Here is a 27,245-nt window from a genome sequence, read left to right on the forward strand (position 1 = left end):
ATTTCACAGAAGTGAAGACAGACTTTGCTCTTCTTTACACAGCTCTCCACTATGTGGATGTGCCAGCCGATTTTACCAGCCCCTTACTGGACATTTGAGTTATTTCTAATACTTTGTTTTTGAAAAAAGTGCAACAAAAACTTTGTGAATATGGTTTCTTATTTGTGGGAAATAAATAATAAATTATTTAATAATAATAATAATAATAATAATAATAATAATAAATTCCTCAAAGTAGGATTTCTGGATTAAATGTCTGCAATGTTGTGAGATTGTGCCCATTTCCCCTTCAAGGGGTCAAACCATTTTGTGTTTCCATCAGCAATATATGAATATAACTGTTTCTTCATAATCTCACAAAAGAATGTGGTGTCAATGGATCTTCTTCCAGTAGGAGACAAACTACAGTATAGTTTTATTTTGCATCTCTTCTATGAGTGAAGACATGTTTGAGGGTCATCTGCACTTTTCTGTGAGTTGCCCATTCATATCTTTGTTACCTTTTAGATTCACTTAATTTCTTCAAGTCTATATTTTAGGCCCATGTTGTTTTCTGTTCAATCCGCTGTTGGCTCTCACCTGAAGTACTGCACCAGCCTTCTATCTGGTCTCCTTGCTTCCATGCATGCCTACGTTATACATTCTCACACAATAGCTCTAGTCTGGTCGGTCGTTTTTTTTTTTTTTTTTTTTTATTCCTAGAATTAACAATCATTCTCCTGCATATAATCCTCCAATGGTTTCCCATTACAACTAAACTAAGATCCATATTCTTTGTGAAGGCCCAACAGGCACACGAGGTCTAAATCCACCACATCCCTCTTGGCATCCCTCTCTGTCTTGCTGCAGCCACTCCTGGGTCTTTCTGTCCTCTGCCTGTACCTAGCATATTCCCATGTGCGGAACTGGGCACAGAGCCTCTTTCTTCCACATCCTCCCACACCTTCTCACCTTTAGGGCTGTGTACTTGTCACTTGAGAGCAGTAGTCTCTTAAATCACTTCACGTAAACCTGCCCTCCTCCCATTCTTTTCACCTTCTTTCAGCACCTCACTACCTGAGGTTCTTGATTATTCCTGTGTTGTCTGCCTTTAGGGGTAGGGACTTTGTCCTGTATACCACTGTCCTACATCTGGAACAGTGCCCAATAAACACCTGCTTCAGTGGATCCAAACCCAATTAAGTTTCTCCCAATTTTACAGTCTTTTCTAAGATTTCTTCTAATGCTTCTTTTGATTAGTCCTCTTATTTCAGATCTTAGAGTAGTAGTTACTCAGAATTAAAGACACAAGACAGGCTACCAAGTATCACAAAAATCCGAAAGAGAAATTCTAGTATCAAGTGAAAACCCAACAGTCACTTCAATTTGGTATAAGGACATTTAATGTTAAATTACTTTACCTACAAAATGACTGAGTCATAAGACAAAGTATATCATCTGAATTCTAAAGGGAGGTACATGCACCAGTTTTTAATCTGTGTACCCAGAATAAGACATGATAATGGGGTTATGTCCTGTTTTACTATAGAAGATGCCCAACTATAAAGGGATGAATGGTGCTCCAACCATTCAGTGGCATACTAAACAGTTATTAAAAGGCATGTGGTAGCTACGTGCAACTACATGGAAATACATCCTGGAGTGCTCTCTAGGTGTCAAGCACAGATCTGGGAGCTTTAGGTCATTATTTCTCTTTATTTATTTATTTTTTTAAGATTTTATTTATTCATGAGACACACAGAGAGAGGCAGAGACATAGGCAGAGGGAGAAGCAGGCTCCCTAGACTCCGGGATCATGCCCTGAGCCAAAGGCAGATGCTCAACCGCTGAGCTGCCCAGGCGTCCCAATTATTTCTCTTTAAAACAAAAGGCTATAAAGCAGCACATGAAGAGTTCTCTCATCTTTATAAAATAAACAAAATGTTATGTTTATAAACACAAAAGGTTTAGGAAGAATAAACATTAAAATATTAATAAAAGTGTTCTGGATAGTCTGACTATAAGTGAATGACTTTTTTGTAGTTTCTAAATCTTTTACAGCAAATGCCTATTGTTTTCAAAAGAAATAAAAAAGAGGTTTAAAATAGCTACTGGAAAGAGGAAAGGTCTGCTGCTCAGACTTTTTTTTTTTTTCCACATCATATTGCCAATTCCTTCCCCACTCACTCCTCAGGGGAAGGGGGAAGAAGGGGTCCCTTGAGAGAGCACTTATGTCCAGCTAATTAGTGAAGCCTATAAGGTCAGAATGTAAAAGGCTGTATGAAAAGTTGATGAGTAATAATAAAGTTGGAAAATAGGACTTTTGTATCTTATTTTGTGTTATTACCACAAGTTATTGTGGATATGCTGTTAGGCAAAGGTAAGATAGTAGAAAAATTCTTTTGACTCTATCTGAAATCTATACTAGATTCTTAGGAATATCTCTTTGAAATGGCTTGAAGAAATCGTGTTCTTCTGAAATGCTTCAGGAAAACAAAGTATAGCATCATTTACAGATGACTTCTGCCTAAGAAATGAACTAATTAAAATCATCATAGAAAAGCCAAAATGTTTTATATTTAAGTAGGTATTTCTTAGTTTCCAGGGAAACTGATACAAAATTGTCTGAAATAAAGACATTAAAAGCAAACTTTCAATGTGCCTATACTTTATATTTGGTGTTCTGACCTTGTTTCTATGGAAACCTAATAGGCAAATGTCGAAATTGAGGCTTATCATTCTATTGAATGCCAAAGAAAATTTTAAGACAAACGAAATTTTAACTATCATGTTAAATATAATAGTGTATTCCAGAATTTTTTTTTTTTTTTAACTCTTCTTGTTTAATGCTCATTTAGCCCTACGCCTACTACCTGGTACCTCACCTTATCAGCTTTTCCTAATGTTCCTCTGCCCAGGGCGTTCTGGCTTCAATTTGAGATCACCAGAACAAAGTCTTTTAAATGCATCAACCCATTTACCTGACTGGTTACTCTAGGCTATTTCATGACTTGTAGCTTTAGTCATATCTACTGTAATGAATTACAGACACAGGAGGAAGAGGTAAAAGTTGCTTCTGAATTGCAAACAATAAACTGAATGGAAATAATCAAGACCAGTAAGTTGAGATGGGCCTATCTTATGGATAAATAATCAAATACCAGATGTACTCCAAAGAGTTTTTTAGGCACCCCAAGAACTGAATTTGGCAAGGTACCTCCATGTCAGTCTCTTCTGTTCAGCAGCTAATGTTACACAGTCATTGCCCATCTTGGAGTCTCTCCTCCTCCTTTGGAAGACAGGGAGAACACACACAGGCCTTACTTATAGTTGGAAGGGTCCAATGAGATGGACATGAAGATGTGTTGTAGATCTTCAAAGAACTGCATACAGCTCCAACTTTGGTCTCTCATCCAACACTACCCATCTACTGACCAGTCTGTTAAAATCGCTCAAAGGCTTACCTTACAGCACCAAGCAGAGCTGAAGTTTTCACAAGTACCTACATGTTTTGTGTTTAAAAGCACAATTAATGCAGAATTTGTTCGTTCTTTTACAGTATTTCAGTATTCTGAAAAGCAGTACTTTCCACTTACAAAGCCACATCTATCATAGGAGTAAATCCACAGACAATTGTTGTAACTCAATGAAGAGCCCAACTAAAGTTTAAGTAAACACACACACACACACACACACACACACACACAAAAAAAAAAAACAAAAAACTACAAGACATTTCCTCTAGGAAATAATGAAATAAGCTGGGGCGCTTAAATGAAACAAACGGGCTTTAACATCTTTATGATACAATTTTTCTACTTCAAGGAATGTAAGACTTCATGAAAGGGCCCAGGGGTTACTCAGAATTATCTTTACGTAGTCATCCCTTTCCAAAATTCCAGAGGCAAAAATCAAACATTTCCTCTCTTCCCTCCCCCTCCCCCAACCATTTGGCCAGAATAACTTTTACCCTAACATTCTTAGAAGTTGAACAGGATTCTATAGATTGGGGGGGGGGGGGGGGCTTTGAAGACAAACAGTCTTGTGCGAGGTCTGACACCTTAACTGCCAGACCTCTGTATTACAGATTAAGGTCTGAATTTATGGGGGGGGGGGGGGCGGGCAGGGTTCTCTTTGGAAACTTTTGACCAACAACAGTCTCATGAACCGTCCCGCGCCTCTCATTTTTAGAACAGGCAACACAGTAAGTGAAGTCCTGTTAAGTCCCCGAGGTAGGGCTGAAGACCTATTTGGGCCAAAGTGGGAATTTTAAAGTAGCGAGAACTCCCTGGGCTCTCCGTCCGTTAGGAACCCTTCCCACCGCTCACGGTTACTTCAAGCCCCTTCCCCCCCATCATTTTCTTTCCGTGTGTCTTCAAACCACAGGCAGAGTCAGGCGGCTTCCATCGAGGCTGTCGAAAACAGCCCACTACTTAACAGCACCACACAGACTCTCACAGGCAAACAAACCCTACAATCCAGTCTGGACTGTACCGCGAATCCAGGACCTTAACGGGTGGGAGGAAGATACTACCCTTACCTGGCTTCTCCGCCTCGGTTAGGAGACGGGGACGGGGACGGAGCCGGTTAACTCTGAAGTTGGGGTATTTACATGTCCGTGGAGAGAATACACCAAACAGTGTATGATAAAGTCCCCGAGGCGTTAGGTGGACCGACCAACGGGAAACGGGCTGCGGGCTGGAGGGTCTCGGGCCGGGGCTGGGAAAGGACTGAGCGAGCGCGGGGCAGGGAAGCGGGAGCGCAACCGGCCGGACACGACCGGACACGACGGGGCAGAATGAGGGGTGGGGACGCCGGGCGGAGGCAGCCTTCATCCGCGGCGCCCGGCCCGGGGGAGCCCGGGGGAGCCCGGGGTCCGCCCGCCGCCCCGCAGCACCGGCCCCCGAGAGGCACGGCGCGGGCCCGCCGCCTCCTCCGCCCCCGCCGCCTCACCTTCGGGCATCTCCCGGTCGCTGATGTGCTGCAGGTGGTGGCCCTCGCCGGCTCCGAAATCCAACTCGGCGGGCTCCACGGTAGCGGGCGCCGGCGCCACTGCCACCGCGTCCCCGGCCGCCGCCTGGTACACGTCGGACTCGTAGTCGGGATCCGCCGGCCCCGTGCCCCGGCCCAGCTTGGGGCTGGCGTTCGAGGACACGCAACAGGTCAGCGTGTTCCCCATGGGGCGCCTCCGCTCCTCGCCGCCGCCGCTCGCCCCCGACTCCGCCGCGCTCAGCAGCTGCCCCCTCCCCCAACAATGGCGCGGTCGGCACCGGCAGCCCCGGGGCTACGCCGCGCAGGCAGCCGCGGCCTCGCCCGCCCCGCCGCCGGGCCCGGAGCAGCGCTCCGGTCCCGGCCGCACCCCCGCCGCCGCGCCGCCGCCGCCGCCTCCCCCGAGCCAACTAGTCTGTGAGGGCGGCGACCAGCCCTGGTTATTTAAAAGGGGTGGGGACCCGACAGGCGCTGAGACGCGCAGCCACTGCCGGGAGAGAGCGCGGCCGCAGCTCCTCCTCCTTCCGCTGCCGCCTCCCGAGTGAAGCCGCCGGCCCGGCGGCGCCTGCCAACCGGAACGCACTGTGCGGTCACCTGGTTACGAGGGACCAATCGGATCCCGAGCTCCCTCCACGCGCCCGCCTCGGCGCGGAGGCACGTGACCCCGATGCCCCGCCCCCGCCCGCGGCGGCTCCGCCCCCCGCGCGGCGCGCCGCGGACTCGGGTTTCCATTCATCTCGCGCCGCCGGGAGTTTTCCGGTCGTGCTGGGAGCGCGGCGGGCGTTTGCTGCTCCGAGCCGACCCGGGGCGCTGGGCTGTAGGCAGGGTCGTGCTGGTTCAGAGCCGCTGCCGTCCGCAGCTCGGTTCCACCGGCTCTGACAGCGGACTCCTCGGAGCTCTCGGTCACCGAACTTAGTTCCACCCGAATTGTCGGCGTTTTTGCAACTAAGATGCTCCTCCTCCTCTCTTGCCTCCCGAGTGTTAGTTTCCGCCTGCAGCTGCCCCGCAGCGACTCGCCGAGCCGCGGTCCCGCTCCCAGTACAGCGAGCGCTGCGCTGCGCGTCTTGCAAGAGGCTCGGGGACAGGTCGCCCTCCGTCCACTTCGTTGTCGGGAAACCGGGGGCCGATCTCGTCCCGCCCAGCCCGCTCGTCTCCCCTCTGCCTCACCCTCCCGCGACACAAGTTTAATCCTCTTTGGCCAACGACGCACGAAGCACGATTTTCTCATACAGAATTGAGGGCCACAAAGTGGGGTGACACGGTCCCGATCTGGTGCTGATAACGAGGGTTAACGTTTGGCAAGCTCCTAAGTGTGCGCCCAACCCCGTCCCAAGGGAGGTACTCATTTAACCCCCCAAAACAAGCCTTTTGCAAATTTTGCAGAAGAAATTGAGACGAGGGGCGCCCGGGTGGCTCAGTGGTTGAGCGTCTGCCTTCTGCTCAGGTCACGATCTCAGGGTCCTGGGATCAAGTCTCCCACGGGGCTCCCCGCAGGGACAGCCTGCTTCTCTCTCTGCCTATGCCTCCGTCTCTCTTTCTCTCTGTGTCTCTCATAAATAAAATCTAGAAAGAAAAAGAAAAGAGAAGAAAGAAAAAGAAGAAAGGAAGAAGAAAGAAGAAAAGAAAAGAGAAAGAAAGAAAACAAACAAAAAAAAGAAATCCAGATGAAGTAACATTCCTGAGGCCACATGATTGCTCAGGTGTGGGGCCAGGATTTGACCCCAGATAGTGTGGATCACCAAACACCTTATAGTGACTGCTAGCAAATAAAGGTAGAAGTAAACCTTGAGAGGAAGTTATATGGTATATCAGGATTTTTTTTTTTAAGGAAAGACAATTTTTTAATGTAGATTTTAAAATGTTTTCCCTTCGGGGATCCCTGGGTGGCTTGGCGGTTTAGCACCTGTCTTTGGCCCAGGGCGTGATCCTGGAGATCCGAGATCGAGTCCCACATCAGGCTCCCTGCATGGAGCCTGCTTCTCCCTCTGCCTGTCTCTGCCTCTCTGTGTGTCTCTCATGAATGAATAAATAAACCAAATCTTTAAAATAAAAATAAAATAAAATAAAATAAAAATGTTTTCCCCTTCATTCAACAGTCTCTCCCATCCACTGCGCACTGTATGTGGGAAACCCTCCTGCCCTCAGTGAGCTCACACAGAGGACAAAGCAAAGGCGTGGAGAGTCCAATTGTCTGAGGGTCAGCCTGCTGGAAAGGGACTCAAACCTAAATCCCACTGACCCCAAAGTAGATGCTGGGGGGAAGAGGATGGATTTTCATCCAGGGAACATGAGACAATTGAATAATATGAAGTTGAGGAGTCACTATCAGATGGTTTGTAGAGAGGTCACTCCCAGCAACAAGGCCAATTCAGAGACTTGATGTTCAACGGGGAAAGAAGGCATCGGCAGTGACTAGAGTGCAGGGAAAGGACTTGAGATCTTTTGGGAGGTAGAATCGAAGTGCTTGATGCCTGGGTATGGAGGGAGAAGTGAAAAGGGACACAGAATGGCTGCTAGGGTCCCAGCTCGGATGACTGGGTAGATAGCAGTGACTTTTTCCTAGAGAATGCAGGAGGAGAAACAGCTTTGAGGAAGAAGAGCATCTTCCCCTGTTAAGTGGAACATCCAGAAGGAGCTCTCTGGTGGAAAGCTGGATATATGTCTCTTTTGACTAAGTCTGTTTTGTGATATCCCAACTTACATTTTCAAAAATAACACACATTTTAAACCAAAAAGAAAGTGAGGAAATCTCCTAAAGTTGACACACTAAGAATATAACATTTCTTAGTGAGTATTTTGCTAGAACAACCTGGAATCTATAGTTTTCATAAATGAAGCATTTTATATAAAATACTGTTGTTTTTTTTTAATTTATTTTTTATTGGTGTTCAATTTACTAACATACAGAATAACACCCAGTGCCCGTCACCCATTCACTCCCACCCCCCGCCCTCCTCCCCTTCTACCACCCCTAGTTCGTTTCCCAGAGTTAGCAGTCTTTACGTTCTGTCTCCCTTTCTGATATTTCCCACACATTTCTTCCCCCTTCCCTTATATTCCCTTTCACTATTATTTATATTCCCCAAATGAATGAGAACATATAATGTTTGTCCTTCTCCGACTGACTTACTTCACTCAGCATAATACCCGCCAGTTCCATCCACGTTGAAGCAAATGGTGGGTATTTGTCATTTCTAATAGCTGAGTAATATTCCATTGTATACATAAACCACATCTTCTTTATCCATTCATCTTTCGTTGGACACCGAGGCTCCTTCCACAGTTTGGCTATCGTGGCCATTGCTGCTATAAACATCGGGGTGCAGGTGTCCCGGAGTTTCATTGCATTTGTATCTTTGGGGTAAATCCCCAACAGTGCAATTGCTGGGTAGGGCAGGTCTATTTTTAACTGTTTGAGGAACCTCCACACAGTTTTCCAGAGTGGCTGCACCAGTTCACATTCCCACCCACAGTGTAAGAGGGTTCCCCTTTCTCCGCATCCTCTCCAACATTTGTGGTTTCCTGCCTTGTTAATTTTCCCCATTCTCACTGGTGTGAGGTGGTATCTCATTGTGGTTTTGATTTGTATTTCCCTGATGGCAAGTGATGCAGAGCATTTCCTCATATGCATGTTGGCCATGTCTATGTCTTCCTCTGTGAGATTTCTGTTCATGTCTTTTGCCCATTTCATGATTGGATTGTTTGTTTCTTTGGTTATATAAAATACTGTTAAGTGAAAAAACATTTACAGTTGTGTTGTCTTTAGAATATATAGAAAAATTGTCTTGAGAAGATGTGTATGATTAAAAAGCCTTAAAAAGATTTTTTAAAAAGAAAGACAGGAGAATAGAGAAATTTAAGTGGCATTTAAGTGAAGCCTGAAAAGGTGCACAGTCAATTCAAAGGATCTGAGTATTAGGAATAGCTGGTCCATCGAGTGAGTCCCGTGGGGGGGTGAGAGGGGTGTCACATCGGCCTCTCATTACATGGCTGCACATAGAACAGTGCCTGGCCAGTAGGCGCACAATAAGAGTCAAGTGTGGGAAAGCTACAAATGCCATTGCCTATGGCAACTGGGTGATTGGGGATGTGTGTGAGCCAGCCAGCAGGCAGTGAGTAAAGAAGTGAATAGGAGGTGAGAAAAGGAAGACCAGAACTGAGAGCTTCTCTTCCCAAACATTTGACTGAGAAGAGAGATGCAGTAGAAGTTAGAGGGAGATGTATGGTTAAGGGCTTTTTTTTTAAATGCAAAAAAAAAAAAAAAAAAAAAGTGAGTCTATATGTTAAAGTTCATATGTTATATATTATGTGAAGAAAAAAAGTTGGAAGTTAAAGACGATGAGAGAATTCAAGGAGGAAGGTCCCCAAGAAGGCAGAAGTGGATGTACTCCAGAGCCAGGATAGATTCGTTTTGGACTGATAGGAAAGCAAGGAAGAAGGAAGGATCCATGTGGCCACACAGACATTTCTGATAAAGGAGAGGCTTAGGAAGAGCTCAGCTAGGGACCTCTACGTTTATCTATTTTAATAAGCTTCTATTTGGAAAGCTCCTCTGGGAAAGAGAGGACAATGTGTAGAGAAGTCAACCCTTCCTAAAAGCTCAATATGCATATTTACAAAAAGTAGGTATCTCCCCTCAAAGGTGGGTAAAAAAAGATTTGACCAAAAACCAAGAAGTTCTAGTATAAACAGCTATGTCACAAAGATAGATAAGGCTGATTATTTTCCCCAAATAGATGAAATCACAACAACTCTGAGGTGCAAGTAAAAACAAAATTAAGAAGAAAAGGACATGGGACGCCTGGGTGGCTCAGTGGTTGCGTGTCTGCCTTTGGCTCAGGGTGTGGTCCCAGGGTCCTGGGATTGAGTCCTGCATTGCACTCCCTGCATGGAGCCTGCTTCTCCCTCTGCCTATGTCTCTGCCTCTCTCTGTGTCTCTCATGAATAAATAAAATTTTAAAATCTTTTTTAAAATGACATGTGGGCAGCCCCGGTGGCTCAGCGGTTTAGCACTAGCTTCGGCCTGGAGTGTGATCCTGGAGACCGGGATTGAGTCCCACGTCGGGCTCCCGGCATGGAGGCTGTTTCTCCCTCTGCCTGTGTCTCTGCCTCTCTCCCTCTCTCTCCTTCTCTCTCTCTCTCTCTCTGTCTCTCTCTGATGAATAAATAAATAAAATCTAAAAAAAAAAAAAGACATGTAATTGCAAAAACGTGTATTTTACAAACCTTTTAACCACATAAGGTACCCAAAAAAGAACCAGAGGGAGGACTGTTTTCTTTTATTAGAATGGCAGAAAGAAAAGGTAACCTCAAAAATCAGGGAAGCAGGCATACTCGAAACTAATGTAACATTGTGTGTCAACTGCCTCGAAAAAAAAGATAAAAATCCAAAAATCAGAGAAGCAGGGATGATTCATGCTTAATAGTTTAAAAGATATAAATAAAGTTTGGGGACAAAAATAGGCAATAAATTGAAATGTGGGAAACCACAGTAGGATGGTAAAGGATTCAGTAAAGTCAGGTTTCAGTGAACAACATCTTGTTAAATCCTAAGTGACTACATTCCAAGATAATAATAATGTCTGAAGTTCTAGGAATGTCGTGAGATGCCATTTTATTTTTGTTTTTTTAAAGATTTATTTATTTTAGAGAGAGAGAGAGCACACGTGAACATGCGGTGGGGATGGGCAAGAGAGAATCCTAAGCAGACTCTGTGCTGAGCGTGGAGCCTGACTTGGACTCGATCCCACAACCCCAAGCTTAAAACAAGAGTTGGATACTCAGCTTAAAACAAAATTGTGACCCCAGCTTAAAACAAGAGTTGGATACTCAGCTGACTGCATCACTGAGGGGCCCCATGGGATCCTATTTTGGAAGATTCTTGTAGAATTGAGACAATGCCTAAGATTATATTATAAAATAGTGCCTGCGTTTAATGATAGACACACATCAAAATAGATTAGCATGACCTTGAAAATGAAAGAATTTTAAGCCTGCTAAGAAAATATTGGAAAGCGTTGTTAAAAAATGGATTTTAAGATATTTTGTTTGAAGAGGACATTGGAGGGCATTAAAAACAAACTCTATCCTCCAATGACAGAGCAAAGGGAAGCAAAGAGTAGTAATGTGATTTGAAATATGCAAGAGTTTGATTCTGTGATAGAACCTGAGACCTTGGGGATCCCTGGGTGGCACAGCTGTTTAGCGCCTGCCTTTGGCCCAGGGCGCGATCCTGGAGACCCGGGATCGAATCCCACATCGGGCTCCCGGTGCATGGAGCCTGCTTCTCCCTCTGCCTGTGTCTCTGCCTCTCTCTCTCTCTCTGTGACTATCATAAATAAATAAAAAATTAAAAAAAAAAAAAAAAAAAGAACCTGAGACCTTGCATATACCTACTGATGGCTCAATAGCCCCAGGGAGGACTTTTTTTTAAGATTTTTTAAAAGACCTTATTTATTTATTTATGAGAGAGAGAGAGGCAGAGACATAGGCAGAGGAGAAGCAGGCTCCTCGCAGGCAGCCTGATGTGGGACTCGATCCTGGAACCCCCGGATCATGCTCTGAACCAAAGACAGACACTTAACTGCTGAGCCACCCAGGTGTCCTGACTTTTTAAAATTTTATTTTATTTATTTATTTGAGAGAGAAAGAGTGAGAGAGCACAAGCAGGGGGAACGGCAGAGGGAGAAGAAGCATGAAGCAAGGAGCTCCATGTGGAGCTCAACCCCAGGATCCCAAGATCATGACCTGAGCTGAAAGCAGATGCTTAACCAACTGAGCAATGCAGGCACCCCAGGAGGGCTTTGTAATTAGAGTTTTACATGAGTTTTAAACTCATAGTTTAATTCAATACCTGTTCAATAGGTAAGCCCTTACCACAGGCCACACACTTTTTAGGTGCTGAAGATGTTGTTTTGATCAAAACAAACAAGGTTCTCATGAAATTTCTCTTCCAGTAAGGTAGTCAACAGGTAGCGTTGTCCATCACACCTCAAATCCATGGCCCAGAATGACTATTAAATCTTCATTGCAGACATCAGGGTAGAGGAAGGGTACGGAGATTTTCAAGAAGATGCACATAGCATAGAACTTACATATCATTGACTTAAAGCTTAGTCAAATGGCCCCATGTAGCTGCAAGAAAGGCTCAGAAAAATGTAATCATATAGCTGAGTAACTAATGCAGAGGGGATAACTGGGTATTCAATGGTAACCAGAACTCTATGCTATAATCTATAAGGACAGATTAGAGAAGTTTCAGCCTAAAGCAAGAGGGATCATGATAAAATTTCACATCCCTTTGCAAGCATATATGAAAACTTATACAGAGAGTTCTGTAATGATCTTTTCTTAAGCTAAGAAGACAGAAAAAGTGGAGAGAGGCTTAAACTATAGAATAAAACTAGCTTAAATGCAAGAAAGATTTTATGGCAGTCAGGTGATTAGGATTATATATTATAAGTGTGTTGTGACTGACTGGATTCCACCTCAAGTATCCTAACTAGTCGTATAGAATAGAATAGGATTTTGTGTGTAATACATTTTTTTTTCTGGGCAGAGAGTCTACCCTTATCACCATATTCTCAATAGCATATGTGAACAAAAATGTTAAGAATTATTCCTGTATCTGATTTGATGTGGAACAATCTGACTTTTTCATTCCTGACTTTAGAAAATTATAATCAGCATTTTTTAGTGAAGTGGAGCATTTGATAGCGCTGGTATTCATATTTAAGTAAAGTATCCAGTGCCTTTCCCATCTGTCTCTTTCAGAGACACTCAGGGGCCCCATGAGTGGGGCCTCTACACCCTCTAAACTACACCCTCTAAGCTATTCTCCTACCTTCTCTCTTCTCACAGCATGCAGATTTCTTTCCGCCTGGTGAGCCACTTGAGAATGTTAATTTATTTGAAATGATGCTCTGGAAAAAAATTTTAAAAGATGTTAGTTCACCATACTGTTAGGACACTTAGTGTTCATTGGACAAGTCAGTGCTGGCCCCAAATGTCCACTGTTGATTACAACTCCACAAACAGCAAGGCACTTTCTAGGACAAATTCTAGGAAGGGCCTATGGTTTTAAGAGCCCAGGACTTTGTTTTTGCCTTTCTGGAGACTTCTTTGCCACTTAATGGTCTGTTTGCTTCCAGTTGCATTTGTCTAAGTGCTATAGGAAATGTAAAATCTTAGCCCACAGCTATTCAGACTCCCGGTTTTCTACAGCAGATGCCAGCTTGACTCCCAGATCCCAAGGCTATAACCTCATTTAATCTGCACTTAACTAGTTTCAGGAAAGAGCTGCCCTCCACACTTGCCCCGGAAATAAAATCCCTGCCAAATCCACTTTAGAACTAGGCCGAGTAGAAATAAATACATTAAATGCTTTCAGTTGTTTTTCCCCAATCCTACTGATGCTCTTTACCACCACCCCCAAATTCCATGCCTTGCTATTTCTATTGTTTCACTTGTGTGATATCTTGTTGCTTTTAAGATGTGTCCATTTTGGATGTGTCAGTTTTACTCTTAAAATGAAATCCTTGAAAAAAAAAAATGGAATGGTTGGCCAAGTTGGCTTACTGAAGTTGAAACTTTTTCTTGCAATGATTTAAAGTGTTCCCCTCAGTGTCTTCTGGTAGCCTTTTTGACAGCAGCCTCCTGAAATCAAGCTGATATTAGAAACACTGTAGGAGGAGTCGTCTCATTAAACTTGACAGCAGGGAAAAGTTTAAAGAAGTCTTTGTAACCAAGTTTGTCCCCTAGAAACAGAGGTCATAGATTTTAGGGCAGGATCCCTTCCTCATGATGACTCTCTTGCCCTAGGGTGGAGACAAATCCATTTTTATCCTCACAGCATGGAGTCCATCTTGCACTGCCTCTAGAATTTTCCTATCAGAAGGGATTAGGGTAGCAAACTGGGAAGATGTAGGGACCAGGAAATTTATCTTAAGAGACGCATTTGTAGAGAAAGTGCAGTTGAAAAAAGAAGAACGACAACAAAAAACGAACAATTTTGATTGCATTTGGTGGTGGTGGTGGTGGTGGTGGTGGTGTTGCTAGGACCTTGGCCCCTCTGGGAAAAAAAAAAAAAAAAAGGTCTGGTTAAATAGTCAAAGCTTTGCTGGGAAAAGGCAAAGAAAAAGTGACAGAACAGGAGCAGGAGCAGCTGAAGCCAGTGCCCAAGCACAGTCTACCCTGCTCTTCATAGACACAGTGTTGGAGCTGCCCCACCTGGGCCATCTGGTAAACCTCTACTCATTCTCTGAGGCTTGTTTCAAGCAGAGCCCACTGCCAAGCTTTTTTGACTCCCTTAAAGCTGAAAAATTCTGCATCTTTCATGCCACAAATTCCTTCTGCAAACGTCTGCTATGATGCAGCCTGGTATCACATTGGATAATTGCTTACTTGTTTGAACACCCCCCCCCCCCACAATTAAACTAGGCATTCCCCCGAGGACAGAGCTATTTTATTTTATCCCCAGCGGTAAGTGTGTAATGCCTGGCTTGCAGCCGTCTCATAAACTTTTCTTGAATGAATGGATACATGAATGAAAAAGCTGAATTTGAGAGTACCAACAATCGCAACTCAAGAGCGATCATAACCATTCCTTATTTTTCGGTACTCCCTAGTCCCTTTTGTGCCTCTACTTCTAGTTTCTGCTGTCTGATAGCATTTTCTTTGAAAACAACAGCGATTTTGTAATACCCTCAAATGTGTGGGAGAGGAAAGCAGCCAGGACCCAGCGAGGACTGCACATCCCTGCTCCAGGACCACAGTGGCCTCACCTGCAGCGAATCTAAAAGCCGGAGCTGGCCAGGATGGCTCACCTGGGGCCCTAGGTCTGGAGCAGCAGTTCTGGCTGTCAGCTGGGCTCCCCGAGCCTCTGCACGTCGTGACTCCTGAGGCCGGAGGGCCCTGCAGCTTCCTCACTCGAGTCAGGTGCCTGGCCTGCCCAGGCCGGGATGTCTGGGACTGGTTGCTATCCCTCACAGCACAGTGGTCTCAGAGTAGTCAGATTTCTGATTGGACACGAATATAAAATCCCAGTGAGTTTCACTTTCCCCGTAAACACTATTTAATACAAAAATCTAAGGGAGGAAGGGAGGGGGGTGATGAGCAACATTGCTTCAATTAAAACAACTCCACCTCCCCCCCCAAAAAAAATAAAAATTAAATATAAAACAACTCCACCCCACCCCAAAGCTGGTTCCTTCACTGTTACGAAGTTTGTCCAGATCATCACCTTACAAGTGGATCACTTTAAATTTACTGTAACCAAATCTAAGTCTTCTGCATTACCTGGCATTTAAGCAATCCCTTTCCTCCCTTGCTCCCTGAGCGTTTTAGTAGTTAGAAAGAACGCAGAGTTCTGCAAGTGTTCTCAGAAACAAATTTGCCATCCGCTACGTGCATTTTGTGATGTTTCGAATTGTATGTTTGAAGCCAGCATTTACATTAAATAAAACTTAGAAGCAATAGGAGAAATCTCCTAAAGTCTCCATCCTAAGAACATTCACACTTTCCCAGGGATTACTTCGGTAGAGCCACTTAGTATCTATGGTTTCAGCAAATGAAGTGTCCAGTGTAAAATGAAACCATCACATGAAAGCAAGACTTTAAATATTACTCTCATTGCTATGGTTAACCAGTAATTTCCCTGTGAATGTGTACTGGGAAGTGCTTTACCTGTGTGAACTAATATACCCACAAAAATCTCAGGATGTGGTGATATGAAAGCCCCTCAGGGCAATGCTCCACACGAAACCGTTGACCCCTCTGGTCTCATTACGTAAGGATTTTCCCTTCTCCTGGGAAGTAGGTGGAGGGAAGATGTTGTTTGCTGTTGCTGTTCCTGAAGCCAGGTATGCCAAGGTCTGTGTGCCCTTCCCCAGAAGTATCAGGGCAAGAGCCTGCCACATCTGTAAACTCTGCTTAGCACTCTGTTGAGTAGAAATCATGCTTTGCTGGCATTTTATGTTTCTATTAAAAAATAAGGAGATGCTTGCCCTCAGAGTCCTCGCTGAGGTAAGAAGGCTGATGAGTTAGCAATTGTGATTAGGTGTCTTTAGAGGAGAAAGAAACAGGGTCCAAAAAATACACCTTTCCCTATGGGTATCCTTACAGGTGCTTGACTAGAGGCAGAACAATCATAGAGTGAACAATGGTGGTTCTGAGGTTCAGCATAGTTTGGATAATTAATTATAATTAAGTGGTAATTAATAATAATTTACATAATGGCAGGTTCCCTACCTTCCGGCTGTCGGCTGGAAGCAGTAACACATTGAGCCATAAGGCAACGGGGAAATTGCTAATACTTATCCCATCTTTATTAAAATTGCTGATATTTTGTTCATTATAGATTTTTTACATAATTTTATTTTCTAAAACATCCCATTTATTTATTATTATCTTGATTACTGAGCATTTGTACCCCCTTTCACAGGGCTCCTATGGCAAGTGCCTCACTCACCTGTCCTCAGGCCAGGTCTTAAGCCCAGAAACAACGGGTGGGGGTATCTGATACTGCTTGGCCTGCCCTGGAGAGGGAAGAGAGGGACAGCTAAACCCTTAGACTGGTCTCTGATCCTTGGTGTCTTAAAATTTCCAAATCACCGAGATAAGAATAATCAAATTCTAGTCAGGGATGAAAGACAGCTCAGATCTCCTGTGTACCACTCTTACCGCATTTTACAAATGAGAGACAGAGGGGATCCCTGGATGGCTCAGTGGTTTAGTGCCTGCCTTTGGCCCAGGGCGTGGTCCTGGAGTGTCAGGATCGAGTCCCACATCAGGTCTCCCTGCATGGAGCCTGCTTCTCCCTCTGCCTGTGTCTCTGCCTCTCTCTCTGTGTGTCTCTCATTAATAAACAAAATCTTTAAAACAAACAAAAAGCAAATGAGAAACAGAGACTCGTGCATGTGACAGACATGCATGAGATGATGACAAATGTAGAAAGTGGCAAAGGAGGACTTGAATCCATACCGGGTCAACTCCGTAGCCTGTGCTCCAAGAGACTACCCTCTCACTATGTCCCTACAAAAATGATTAATGATGTATTTTTTTTTTCTCTTAGTAGCCTGCTGAAAGTCATGACAAAGTATCTTCTGTTAACTTTTATTTTTTTATTTTTTTTTTTTATTTTTTAAATTTATTTATGATAGTCACACAGAAAGAGAGAGAGAGAGAGGCAGAGACATAGGCAGAGGGAGAAGCAGGCTCCATGCACCGGGAGCCCGATGTGGGATTCGATCCTGGGTCTCCAGGATCGCGCCCTGGGCCAAAGGCAGGCGCCAAACCTCTGCGCCACCCAGGGATCCCTCTTCTGTTAACTTTTAATAACTTTTTTCCTGGTACAAAAGTAATATATATTCATTGAAGGGAAATAAAATACACAGAAATTAGAGAAATCAAAATAAATAAAAATCCTACACCAAGAACCACCCACTACTAGCATTTTGTTGCACCTCCAAGTTTTTAAAAATTTTTTAAATATAAATTTTAACTTTTTAAAGATTTTATTTATTTATTCATGAGAGACAGAGAGAGAGTCGGAGATACAGGGAGAGGGAGAAGCAGGTTCCCTACAGGGAGTCTGATGCAGGACTCGATCCCAGGACCCCAGGATCATGACCTGAGCCGAAGGTAGACGTTCAACCACTGAGCCACCCAGGTGCCCCTCCAAGTTTTATTTTAATAAAGATAAATTATATGCATACGATTTAAAAAGAAAATGATGCTACACAGTTGTTTTTAACATACTTTCTTAACAGTATACCATGAGCGTCTTTTTCTGTCGCTGCTTTTTTTTGCAGAGTAATTTGCAATAGCTTCATAATATGCATTCACTGGTTCATGAATATTTATTGAGGGCCTGCTACTCTCCAGGCAGCAACTAAGCAGGCACTGGAGATGAGTCAGTTAACAAAACAAAGAATTTGTCCCTCTAGGGTTGACATTTAAATAGAGGGAAATCTTTGAAAAATGAATGAGTAAATGTGTGTCAGTTAATAGGGACTCTATTTTGAATGTTGTCTGGGAGGCTTCCATGATAGGAAGCTGTTTGGGGCTGAACCCTATCCCCCTCTCATTCACATGCTGAAGTCTAAACCCCACTCCCTCAAAATGTGACTGTATTTGGAGATAGTGTCTTTAGAGAGGTAGTAAGTTAAAATTAGATCATTAGGGTGAACAGGAATCCAAATGACTGGTGCCCTTTATTGGACAGGGAGGGAAGACGGTGTGAACACGTGGGGAGAAGACAGTCCTCTAGAAACCAAGGAGGGGGACATGGAACTGATTATTCCCCCCATGGCCCTCAGGGAAAATCAATCCTGTCAGCACCTTCTTGGACTTCCAGCCTCTAGAACTGCGAGAAATTAGTTTCTGATATTCAAGTCACCCGGCTGGGTGCTTTGTGACGGCAGCCCTAGCAGACTAACGGAGCAGAGACCTCCAAGTACAGGGAGGGGGTGCAAGTCCTGCTGTATCTGGGCAAGTGAGTGCCAACGCCCCGCAATGGAGCTTGCTTGCTTTGTCTAGAGGAAAGGGGCCAGGTACTCGGGAAGGGTAACTGAGGGGAGGATGGAAGGAGGTGAGGTTAGAAGAGGAAGCAGGGGACTGTTAAGTCCTAAAGCCCCCTGCAGGCCTCGGAAAGGAGGAAGCCTCTGGAGAACCATCGGACCTGACATACTTTAACAAAGGTCCTCGACCCAGTGAGGACCCCAAAAAGTTTGTAACCTTCTCATCAGTAGATGAACTCACGTAGCAGTGAGTGGTAAAGGTCTGCAGTGAGAGGCAGGGGCAGGGGCTTCAGGGCCACTGGCCCAGGGTCCTAAGCCCTCTTGGTACCTCCACCGTCCCACTCCGCCATCCTACTCCCCCATCTGAGAAACTGGATAAATCTCCATTTTGAACCAGCCTCAGACTTTTTCCATGAGTCCCCTTCCACAGGATCAATGAGGAAGACCTCTTTCCCCAGGCTAAGGCCTTCTGGTTGCTATTCCTTCCTCTCCCTTACCTCTTTCCCATTTGCCCTATCTTACACCTGGGTTCCCAATCCTCGGGCTCCCTCTACCCCAACTTAAGCCTTTCTAGTTCACTGGCACCAACTGCCATCTGCTGGAATTACATCTTACTCTTACTCTTCTCCTCCCACAACCACCCTCCCCTTTCCCTCAGGCTTGGCATCCCCCAGGGAGCAGAGAAATGGAAGTCTTATCCGTTATCTTCAAGTGAAATTTCAGGGAAGGAGGCATATGGGACTGAGATCATGGCTACTCTGCCCACTTAGAAGCCTTCTGCCTTCTGCCAAATCAGAGGTACCAGCCACAGGGACAGTAACCAGCTCAGGCTTGAACCAAACTTTGACCAGTGTGCCCCTCTAGGGAAGCCTCGGTTAGTTTCCAGACTCCTCTTATGTTCCTGAGAGGTCCTCTCTCGTGGGAAGAGCCCTCACCAGTAGCTTCTTTTAAGAATGTACGTATGTTTGCCTCCAGCTTAAGGCCACAACAGACACCCTCCCACCCCACCCCCCTGCCCCAGCCCCCATCCAGGGCCTATTGACTCTATCAATATACGCTTCATCTGCTCTGGCTACATTTTGACTGTCATGAAATTAAGAGATCAAACTGGTTCTCTTCCTCCAGAGCAATAAAACACATAGAACTGGGGAAAAAACAAATAGATGCCATTAGTAAGGGTGCCAGTTCAGCCCCAGATTCTTGGGCTGATCTGTTCACTTGACCACAGCGGAGAGTTGACATTATAAAGACAGGCAGCTGGATATTGCCAAGTGCAAACACCCCAGGCTTAAGAAGGGGAACACCAGGAGGGTCACTGGTCTGGGTCCTCACTGTCACACAGGGCCTCAATGCCACTAGGTTATACCTATATGTACAGAGAAGCATTGGTCTGTTTGAAGAAGGGAATATTATTTTCTCCCAACTTAACTCTGTGTCTCATTACCGGGCCACATCTGTCCTGAATGATGAACCAGTATTTTTAATGAATCCTCTAATAATTCCCTTAATCGTCTTGGGAATAGCATAATTGCATTAAACTGAATGTGTGTGGGTGTGCATTTGTGGGTTGAAATTGTTTACTTCTTAGATACTGACATTTAAAATGCACCACCAATGCTGTAACCCTATTTTGGCATGTCTTTTTCTTCTTTGTCTTCTTTTTGTTCTGTTTTGGTTTGCTTTGCTTTAATATGGAGGTTGCCTGTGCCTCTCTTGACCTCTGAAAGGCCATATGAAAACCTGAAACCGAGGCAAGGTGACAAAGTCTGGTCATTCGGCAGTCGGGCCTCCTCATGTTACTTCTTTACTTAGAAAAATAAAATGTTGTTGCAGAAGATCCAGGGTCACCAATGTTCTTCCCAGGCCAGCCAGTTTCTGAATTCTTAGATTTTTTGTTGTTGTTGTTGTTGTTTAATTCAGCTGGCAGGGAATTTCCTAGACTGGAAATATCTAAGCAAGACCAAAAAAAAAAAAAAAAAAAAAAAATCTCAAGTGTGAATCCACATCTTCCAGGTTGAGAATCATATGTGCCTCTGGGATGAACTGAGAGCAAGGGAGCTGATTTTCACCCTCCACGATAATCTCAAAATCAGAGAGAAGGTGAGTAGAAAGTTATACAGGTTACCCTGGGTATCTTACCAGATTTTCATTCCTCTTTTCTTGAGCAAAGTAGCAAAGTGCCTCTTGTACTCTGTTACGAATGCTCATAATACTATAGTTAAATCCTTGTAACTCCCAGACAGGCATGTACCTCTGTGTTTAGAGGACAAACGACAGCACAAAACTTTTAAGCAACACTTGTACTTCATAATAATACTGTCATCTTGGGTTTGAGGGATCATGCATGACACTATCTGTATGTAGTTTTAAATTCCCCAGTGATGCCAAATATATTTGTGTCAACAGACACTGTTCCAAAATGCCGGAGTTCAATTTAGCTAAATACCAGGGGACTGACTCAAATTACTTTGAAGGAAAAAAAATATATCCTTAACTCAGATGGCAAAACGTTGAAAACTTAGAAAAATCTGTGTTACAAAAAGTTGGAAAGTAGTAAAGTAAGACATTTCCATAAAGGCTAATATATTTTGTATTTTCTTTAAGTATATTATTGCCACCCTTTTCACTTCCACATGTGGAAATGCGTTTTAACCGACTCATGATAGCATCTAATTATTTGCTCTTAACACATCATTGTTGCTAGAAATGTAGAAGTTCGTCTTATATTACGGAACTATTCAATATAGTGCAATACCAATAATCGTAGTAATAATAATCACCAATGTAATATCTAATACTAAAGTACTTCATATGAGCTAGAAGCTTTGCTACTTAAGCACTTTTACGGATTGTTTTATATAAACCTACTAAAACTTCATGAGATGGGTAAAGTAATTTGCTAATTCTTATTCCAGTGAATGGCTAAGATTTCTCTTGAGAGTTTCCTGTGTGCCAGGCACTGTATATGTATTAACTCACTCATTGCTCACAACCCTCCACAAAGCAGGTGCTCTCATTATTCCCATTTAAGGTACAGAATTGAAGCAGCCCGCCAAAGGCCACAAAGTTGTATGTGACATCGCCAACACTCAAACTCAATCTGTCTGAGTCTAAGCTTAATCTCTTCCTTACTAAACAGCTGCTCAACACAAATTACATTTTCTTTGAAGCTTTTGTGCACCAGGCACTGTAGCAAATGATCTTCATGTGTTAATTATTCCTCCTTGAGGAGCTTATTGTGTTCCCATGTTTCAAATGAGAACCATAAGGCACAGGCCACTTATGCAGGGTTGAAAACCTGGTCTGGCCTGACTCCCGAGCTCATTCGCTTTCCGTTTTGTTGCACAGGAAAAGGTGGTATGGCTTCTAAAGATGCATGGTGACTCTAAGGAAACGTATACGCATTGTGGGAGTCCAATAGATCAGGTCCTGAAGTAGGAGAAACACTCCATAAGCACAGTGTGCTGTACATTAGACTCACAGGAGTGGAGACCGAATGACACCCTCTCCCTGTGTCACCCTGCACCTTCCGAGGTGTTGGCCCAAGAAACAGAGAGTGAAGAAGGGCACGTGAGGCTGCCATCTTCAGAAACCAGCCCTAGAAGGCCTCCCAGCAGTCTTGTGGCACATCCGACTTACGCACTTGCCCAGGTTGGTTGACATGAGGTCCGAATCTGTCCTCACTGGTCCTGATTCCACATTTTTTAAAAGTCATTTGTGTAGTGTAGGTCAGTGGTTTGAAAGGTTCAAGTGACAGGCAAGCAGTTGGAAGCACCAGAGAAACCATTCTTGCAGACTGAAAACCAGCTTGTATTTTTCCTGTTATTCATTTTGAGTTTCCTCTTCCTTACCATTGAACATTGTTTAAGGAATTATTGAAGTACTAAGAGTCATTTCTGTTTTCTTAAATTACTTTTTGACATACATTCCTAGCCTCAGCTATTGACAGCAACCTTTTGAAAATTTTGGCAATGGTGCCACCCCCGGTGTGCGCACCTCGCAAAAGATATTTCTCCTGAAAAAGAGATGTTTCATTTTCCTGAACTGTATACACCATTGTCCCTTTTCTTTGTTTCTTCAGAAATGAGTATTTTCACACTATCATCCACTGTCATTTCCTCTTTCTGCAGTCATCTTGGCTTTTTGTATTTTATCTATACATACAGACATTTACATAATCACAGTTTGACTCAAAATGCTTCAGTCCTTAATCAGGGCTCACTGGGAATTGGGGGCCTCTAGGATTATTTCATGTGCAAGTGCATAACCACAGGCACTACCTCCCCCCAGTTACAGCGCTGTGCTAGAAGCGCCAAACACTGGAGCAGAGAATACAACAAGAGAAATTTCCTACCCTTTCCCCCCCACTTTATCTACAGCCCTTTACCTTATTTCCAGATTTTAGCATTGTGATTTTTAAATTCTTTCTCTGCTATTGCAGAGCCTGCACAAATAAATAAAACAGTGTATCTATCTATATGCATAAGACAGAAAATCAGTTGCTGGCCTATTTGAAATAGGGTCCATTTATTATTATTATTTTTTAACTTAGGTTTTCTGGAAAATTGTTGCTGTGGGGTAAATTTGGTTAATTTGCTCAAGGGTTAGTGTTGCTTCTCTTATTTGAAATATGTCATAAAGAGCTGGAGTTTGTAAACTTGGCCCTGAGTGGTGTATGTTTTGGTTGAATAGACATTTGGTAAGCTAACATAGTTTTTGAATGTAGCTCCAAAAGTTGTCATCAAATCCTAGAATTATAATAGGAAGAAAGTCTGGGAAGGAGGTCATATAACCCACATTTCTGGTTTAACTCAGGCATATTCTAAAGATCAAACGGATTAAACCAGCACTCACCTTTCCATCTAACCAGTAAACTTGTTTTGCAAAATTTTTGAGTGCCCCACAAAAATTCTAATTAGAGTTTTCTCTTTGTTGGCTTAGATCCTAAAAGCTGAACACAGAAGGTAACTGAATTTCCTCATGCTTCCTTTTTCCTGCTCTTTCCCTTTTATATACACACATACACACACCAGCATGCATGAGTGCACACCAAATTTTCTACAGTGCATATGATGATTCTGGCAATCAAAAGAAAAAGAAACACACAATATAAGTGTATAGAGAAAGGTTATATGGTAAATAGCAGGTACTTAATAAATTTGTTGAAGTGAAATAGAATATATTTGAAAATATAAATTGTAAAAGATGAAAGCTTGTTCCTTTTTTTTTTTCTTAAGTAATCTCTACACCCAATATGGGACTTGAACTTAAAACCTCGAAATCGAAAAAATAATAAAATAAAATAAAACCTCGAAATCAAGAGTCACATGCTTTTTGGACTGGGCAGCCAGTCCCTTGATTGTCCCTTGATTTCAAAATCATACATACATACAGGCCTCAGGACATAGTCAACTCCATAATCAAAGATTTATGCACAGATATTATTGCAGAGTTAGAACAATGAAAACATAGAAGCAATGTAAGTAGGCAATTATAAGATAATTATGAAATAAATGGCATATCCATGAAGATATTTTTTATTTTAGAGAGAGTCGGTGGGGGGAGGGGCAAAGGGAGAGGGAGAGAGAGAACCTCAAGCAGTCTCCTCCTTCAGAGCAGAGCCCCATGCGGGACTTGATCTCATGACCCTGAGATCATGACCTGAGCTGAAATCAAAGAGCCGGATGCTTAATGCCGGAGCCACCCAGCCCCCCTCCCGTCCATGAGGAAATATTATGCAACCATGTAAACTATACTCAGAACACATTTAAGAACATGGAGAAATAAATGCCTATGACATAATGTTAAAATTTATAAAATAAAAGGAATACAAATTTTATTTCAGTATATGTTGAGCTCAGTAAGGATATACTGAATAGAAGCAGAGCTGGAAGGGAATATGTTAAAATGTTAATAGTGTTTCAGGGTAGTGAGACTATTTCTGCTTCTTTTTCATATTTCACAATGTGTCCCAAATAATGAAGATATATTATTTTTATAATTAGAAAAAAGCGAAAAAGCTAGGAAACATTTCTATGGATGAAATTTATTTATAGAGGAGCTCAAAATCAGTGAAAAATTTATACATTTATGATATAAGCTAAACCCATCAGGTGGTTTTAAATATAATCCTATGAGAGTCACATAATCCAGTTTCCATAATCCCCGCAGGTAATCGCTTCCAAAGTATAATGATCAAAAAATGTCAAGCTTATCTTCAACTTTTTGGTTTCAGTTTCAATCCATCACGAATTAGTTTAGTGACTTTATAGGAATACGTGCATGCGCTGTCGAATTCTAACATCTTTCTTTTTTTGTTGTTGGTTTTTTTTTTTTTTTTTTTTTTTTTAATTTTTTTTATTTATTTGTGATAGTCACAGAGAGAGAGAGAATGAGGCAGAGACACAGGCAGAGGAGAAGCAGGCTCCATGCACCGGGAGCCCGACGTGGGATTCGATCCTGGGTCTCCAGGATCGCGCCCTGGGCCAAAGGCAGGCGCCAGACCGCTGCGCCACCCAGGGATCCCCCTTGTTTTTTTTTTCTAACATCTTTCTTTTACTAAGCAACTCATCATACCATCTTTTCCTCCATGTGTTTTCTTATTTGATAATCTCTGGATTGTTTTATTGTATCACTCTATTATCTCAAGTTCTTGGGGTGCTAATTCTCCCATTTACTGTCTCCCAGCTCCCTCCCGTTGGATCATTTCCTCATGGAGGCTGTAATTTTTCATTGTGAGCCTATCTTTAGCAACGTGTGTTGTTCCTTTTGATGTTCCATGTGCCTTGAGTTATAGAAGTGCCCTTGAAGAGAGATCTTGCATTTGCTTCTCCATGGCTCTCTGGGATTCCTTCCCATTCAGGACCCATTTTTATACTAATTTCTGGGCTTGGGAGTCTCATATACCATGTGGACAGTATAAATTCAGATCTTATACTTTTGCGTGGGATTTTCCATTTCTCAAAGGAGACTCCTTCCTACCCACAAAGTGCCCAGGGCATAAGCTTTCTGTGGACTTGGGGTACAGTGTGGGTAACATTCTTTTCATAGAAGGGTCAGCCCTCCCTGGGCTCTGCCCTAAAGCAGATATCTTAGTTCCAGGTCCCTACCTGGTGTGAACCCTCAGTCACACACGGGCTTCTGTCCTCATAAGGACAGTACTAAAACGGCAGCCCATGGCCATGAGGACGTATGTCTGGGTACAGTGTCCCTAGGACTTACTCACTATCATCACCCACACCTATTGCTCTCGTTTTGAGTTCCATCTTTTATTCTGACACCAGGGTGTTTTCTTTTCTTTTTTTAAGATTTTATTTATTTATTCATGAGAGACACAGAGAGAGGTAGAGACACAGGCAGAGGGAGAAGCAGGCTCCTCCTCACAGGGAGCCCAATGTGGGACTCGGTCCCACGACCACGGGATCACAATCTGAGCCAAAGACAGACAGATGCTCAACCACTGAGCCACCCAGGTGCCCCTGGCACCCAGGTGTTTTCTTTCAAAAGCTATATATTCATTTTTAAGGCTATTGCATTTTATTCAGGAGCCCTGAGGTTTGAAGTGGGAAGAGTTGCCTCAGCTAAATTATGAGTCCTCAAGAAGTGTTTGAGAGAAGAGCACCTCAGTCTGTGTTATTAGCACACCTGGTGTGTTGTCATTGCCTTTTGAGGAGAGTCACAAGAGATTAATCATTACTGACAGCTAGAGCTTCTAAGTTTTTCCAATTTTTCATATTTTAAAATAAATTCAAGTCTCCGGGCACCTGACTGGCTCAGTCGGTGAAGCATGTGACTCTTGATCGCAGGATCATGAGTACAAGCCCCATGTTGAGTGAGAGATCACTTAAAATAAATTATTTTAAAAAATAAATTCAAGGCTCATGCATGTATAACATCATCTTCATTTCCTGAAATTCTTCACTGGGTAGAAACGCTCTAAGAACATCATCCTCTATGTGTGTCAAGGTGGGGGAAGAAAGCTAAGAAGTTTCTCTGAATTGTATTCACCATCCTCTTAGGGTCATCTAAAGACATCTTCAACACTAAACCATTATCAAATTAATTCCTAAAAAGTAAACATCATGCCTCATAACAACAAGCAGAAAACTAAATTTACTTTCTGCATCTTTCCCAAGATTTTTCTTTTTCTTTTTTTAAAAAAATATTTTATTTATTTATTCATGAGAGAGAGAGAGGCAGAGGGAGACGCAGGCTCCATGCAGGGAGCCCGATGTGGGACTCGATCCTGGGACTCCAGGATCACGCCCTGGGCCAAAGGCAGGCACTAAACCACTGAGCCACCCAGGGATCCCTCCCAAGATTTTTCTTATGATTAATTCCAAAGTATAGTTTCACCCAGATGAAACATAATTTACAAAGTATGTGGCTGTGGCTGCCCAGTTACCATAATAGGGAATTGAGAACCGGGCTTCTTCCCTCGTGAGTCAGGCCCTGAGCTGAGGCAGAGCCTGCGGGAGAAGGAAGCCCACCTTTATGGGGATCCCTCCCCTCGTGCCTCTTCTCCACCACAGCGAGCACTCTCGCTCCTGAGATCTCCGGCATTTGCACCCACATCCTCACTGTGAAGAAAAACTCAACAGGTGGGGGTGGGGGGAACACTGGGTGCAGATTAGTATAACCCAGGGATAAGTGACCAATGAGTTCTGATTTTTATCTACATCAATACAATGAATTTTATTCAAATATATGACACTTTGACAGAGAGTAATGGTTTTGGGTGTTTTTTTTTTTTTTAAGATT

At 43.4% G+C, this 27,245-nt stretch overlaps 2 protein-coding genes across 4 annotated transcripts in view; both read right to left on the minus strand.

The window, feature by feature from the left end:
• CCNYL1 (cyclin Y like 1) overlaps positions 1–5,215 on the minus strand; it is a 37,716-nt gene extending 32,501 nt beyond the window's left edge. Inside the window, exon 1 of one of the 3 annotated variants that reach the window (XM_077884975.1) lies at positions 4,933–5,215. In XM_077884975.1, the coding sequence (XP_077741101.1) occupies positions 4,933–5,158 (226 nt within the window). In that variant the 5' untranslated portion in view covers positions 5,159–5,215. Of the gene's footprint in view, positions 1–4,519; positions 4,820–4,932 lie in introns of those variants that run through there. The other 2 variants (XM_077884974.1, XM_077884973.1) reach the window with 2 other exon arrangements.
• A 4,002-nt stretch (positions 5,216–9,217) lies between these two features.
• Positions 9,218–27,245, minus strand: part of LOC144305804 (uncharacterized) — a 71,095-nt gene continuing 53,067 nt past the window's right edge. The window contains exons 6-7 of the mRNA XM_077884888.1: positions 14,793–14,984; positions 9,218–14,038 (exon numbers count right to left, since the gene is read on the minus strand). The gene's annotated coding sequence lies outside the window, so the exon portion shown is untranslated. The remainder of the gene's footprint in view (positions 14,039–14,792; positions 14,985–27,245) is intronic.

The sequence above is a fragment of the Canis aureus genome, chromosome 36 (assembly GCF_053574225.1).
Source record: "Canis aureus isolate CA01 chromosome 36, VMU_Caureus_v.1.0, whole genome shotgun sequence".
NCBI classification, from domain to species: Eukaryota; Metazoa; Chordata; class Mammalia; order Carnivora; family Canidae; genus Canis; species Canis aureus.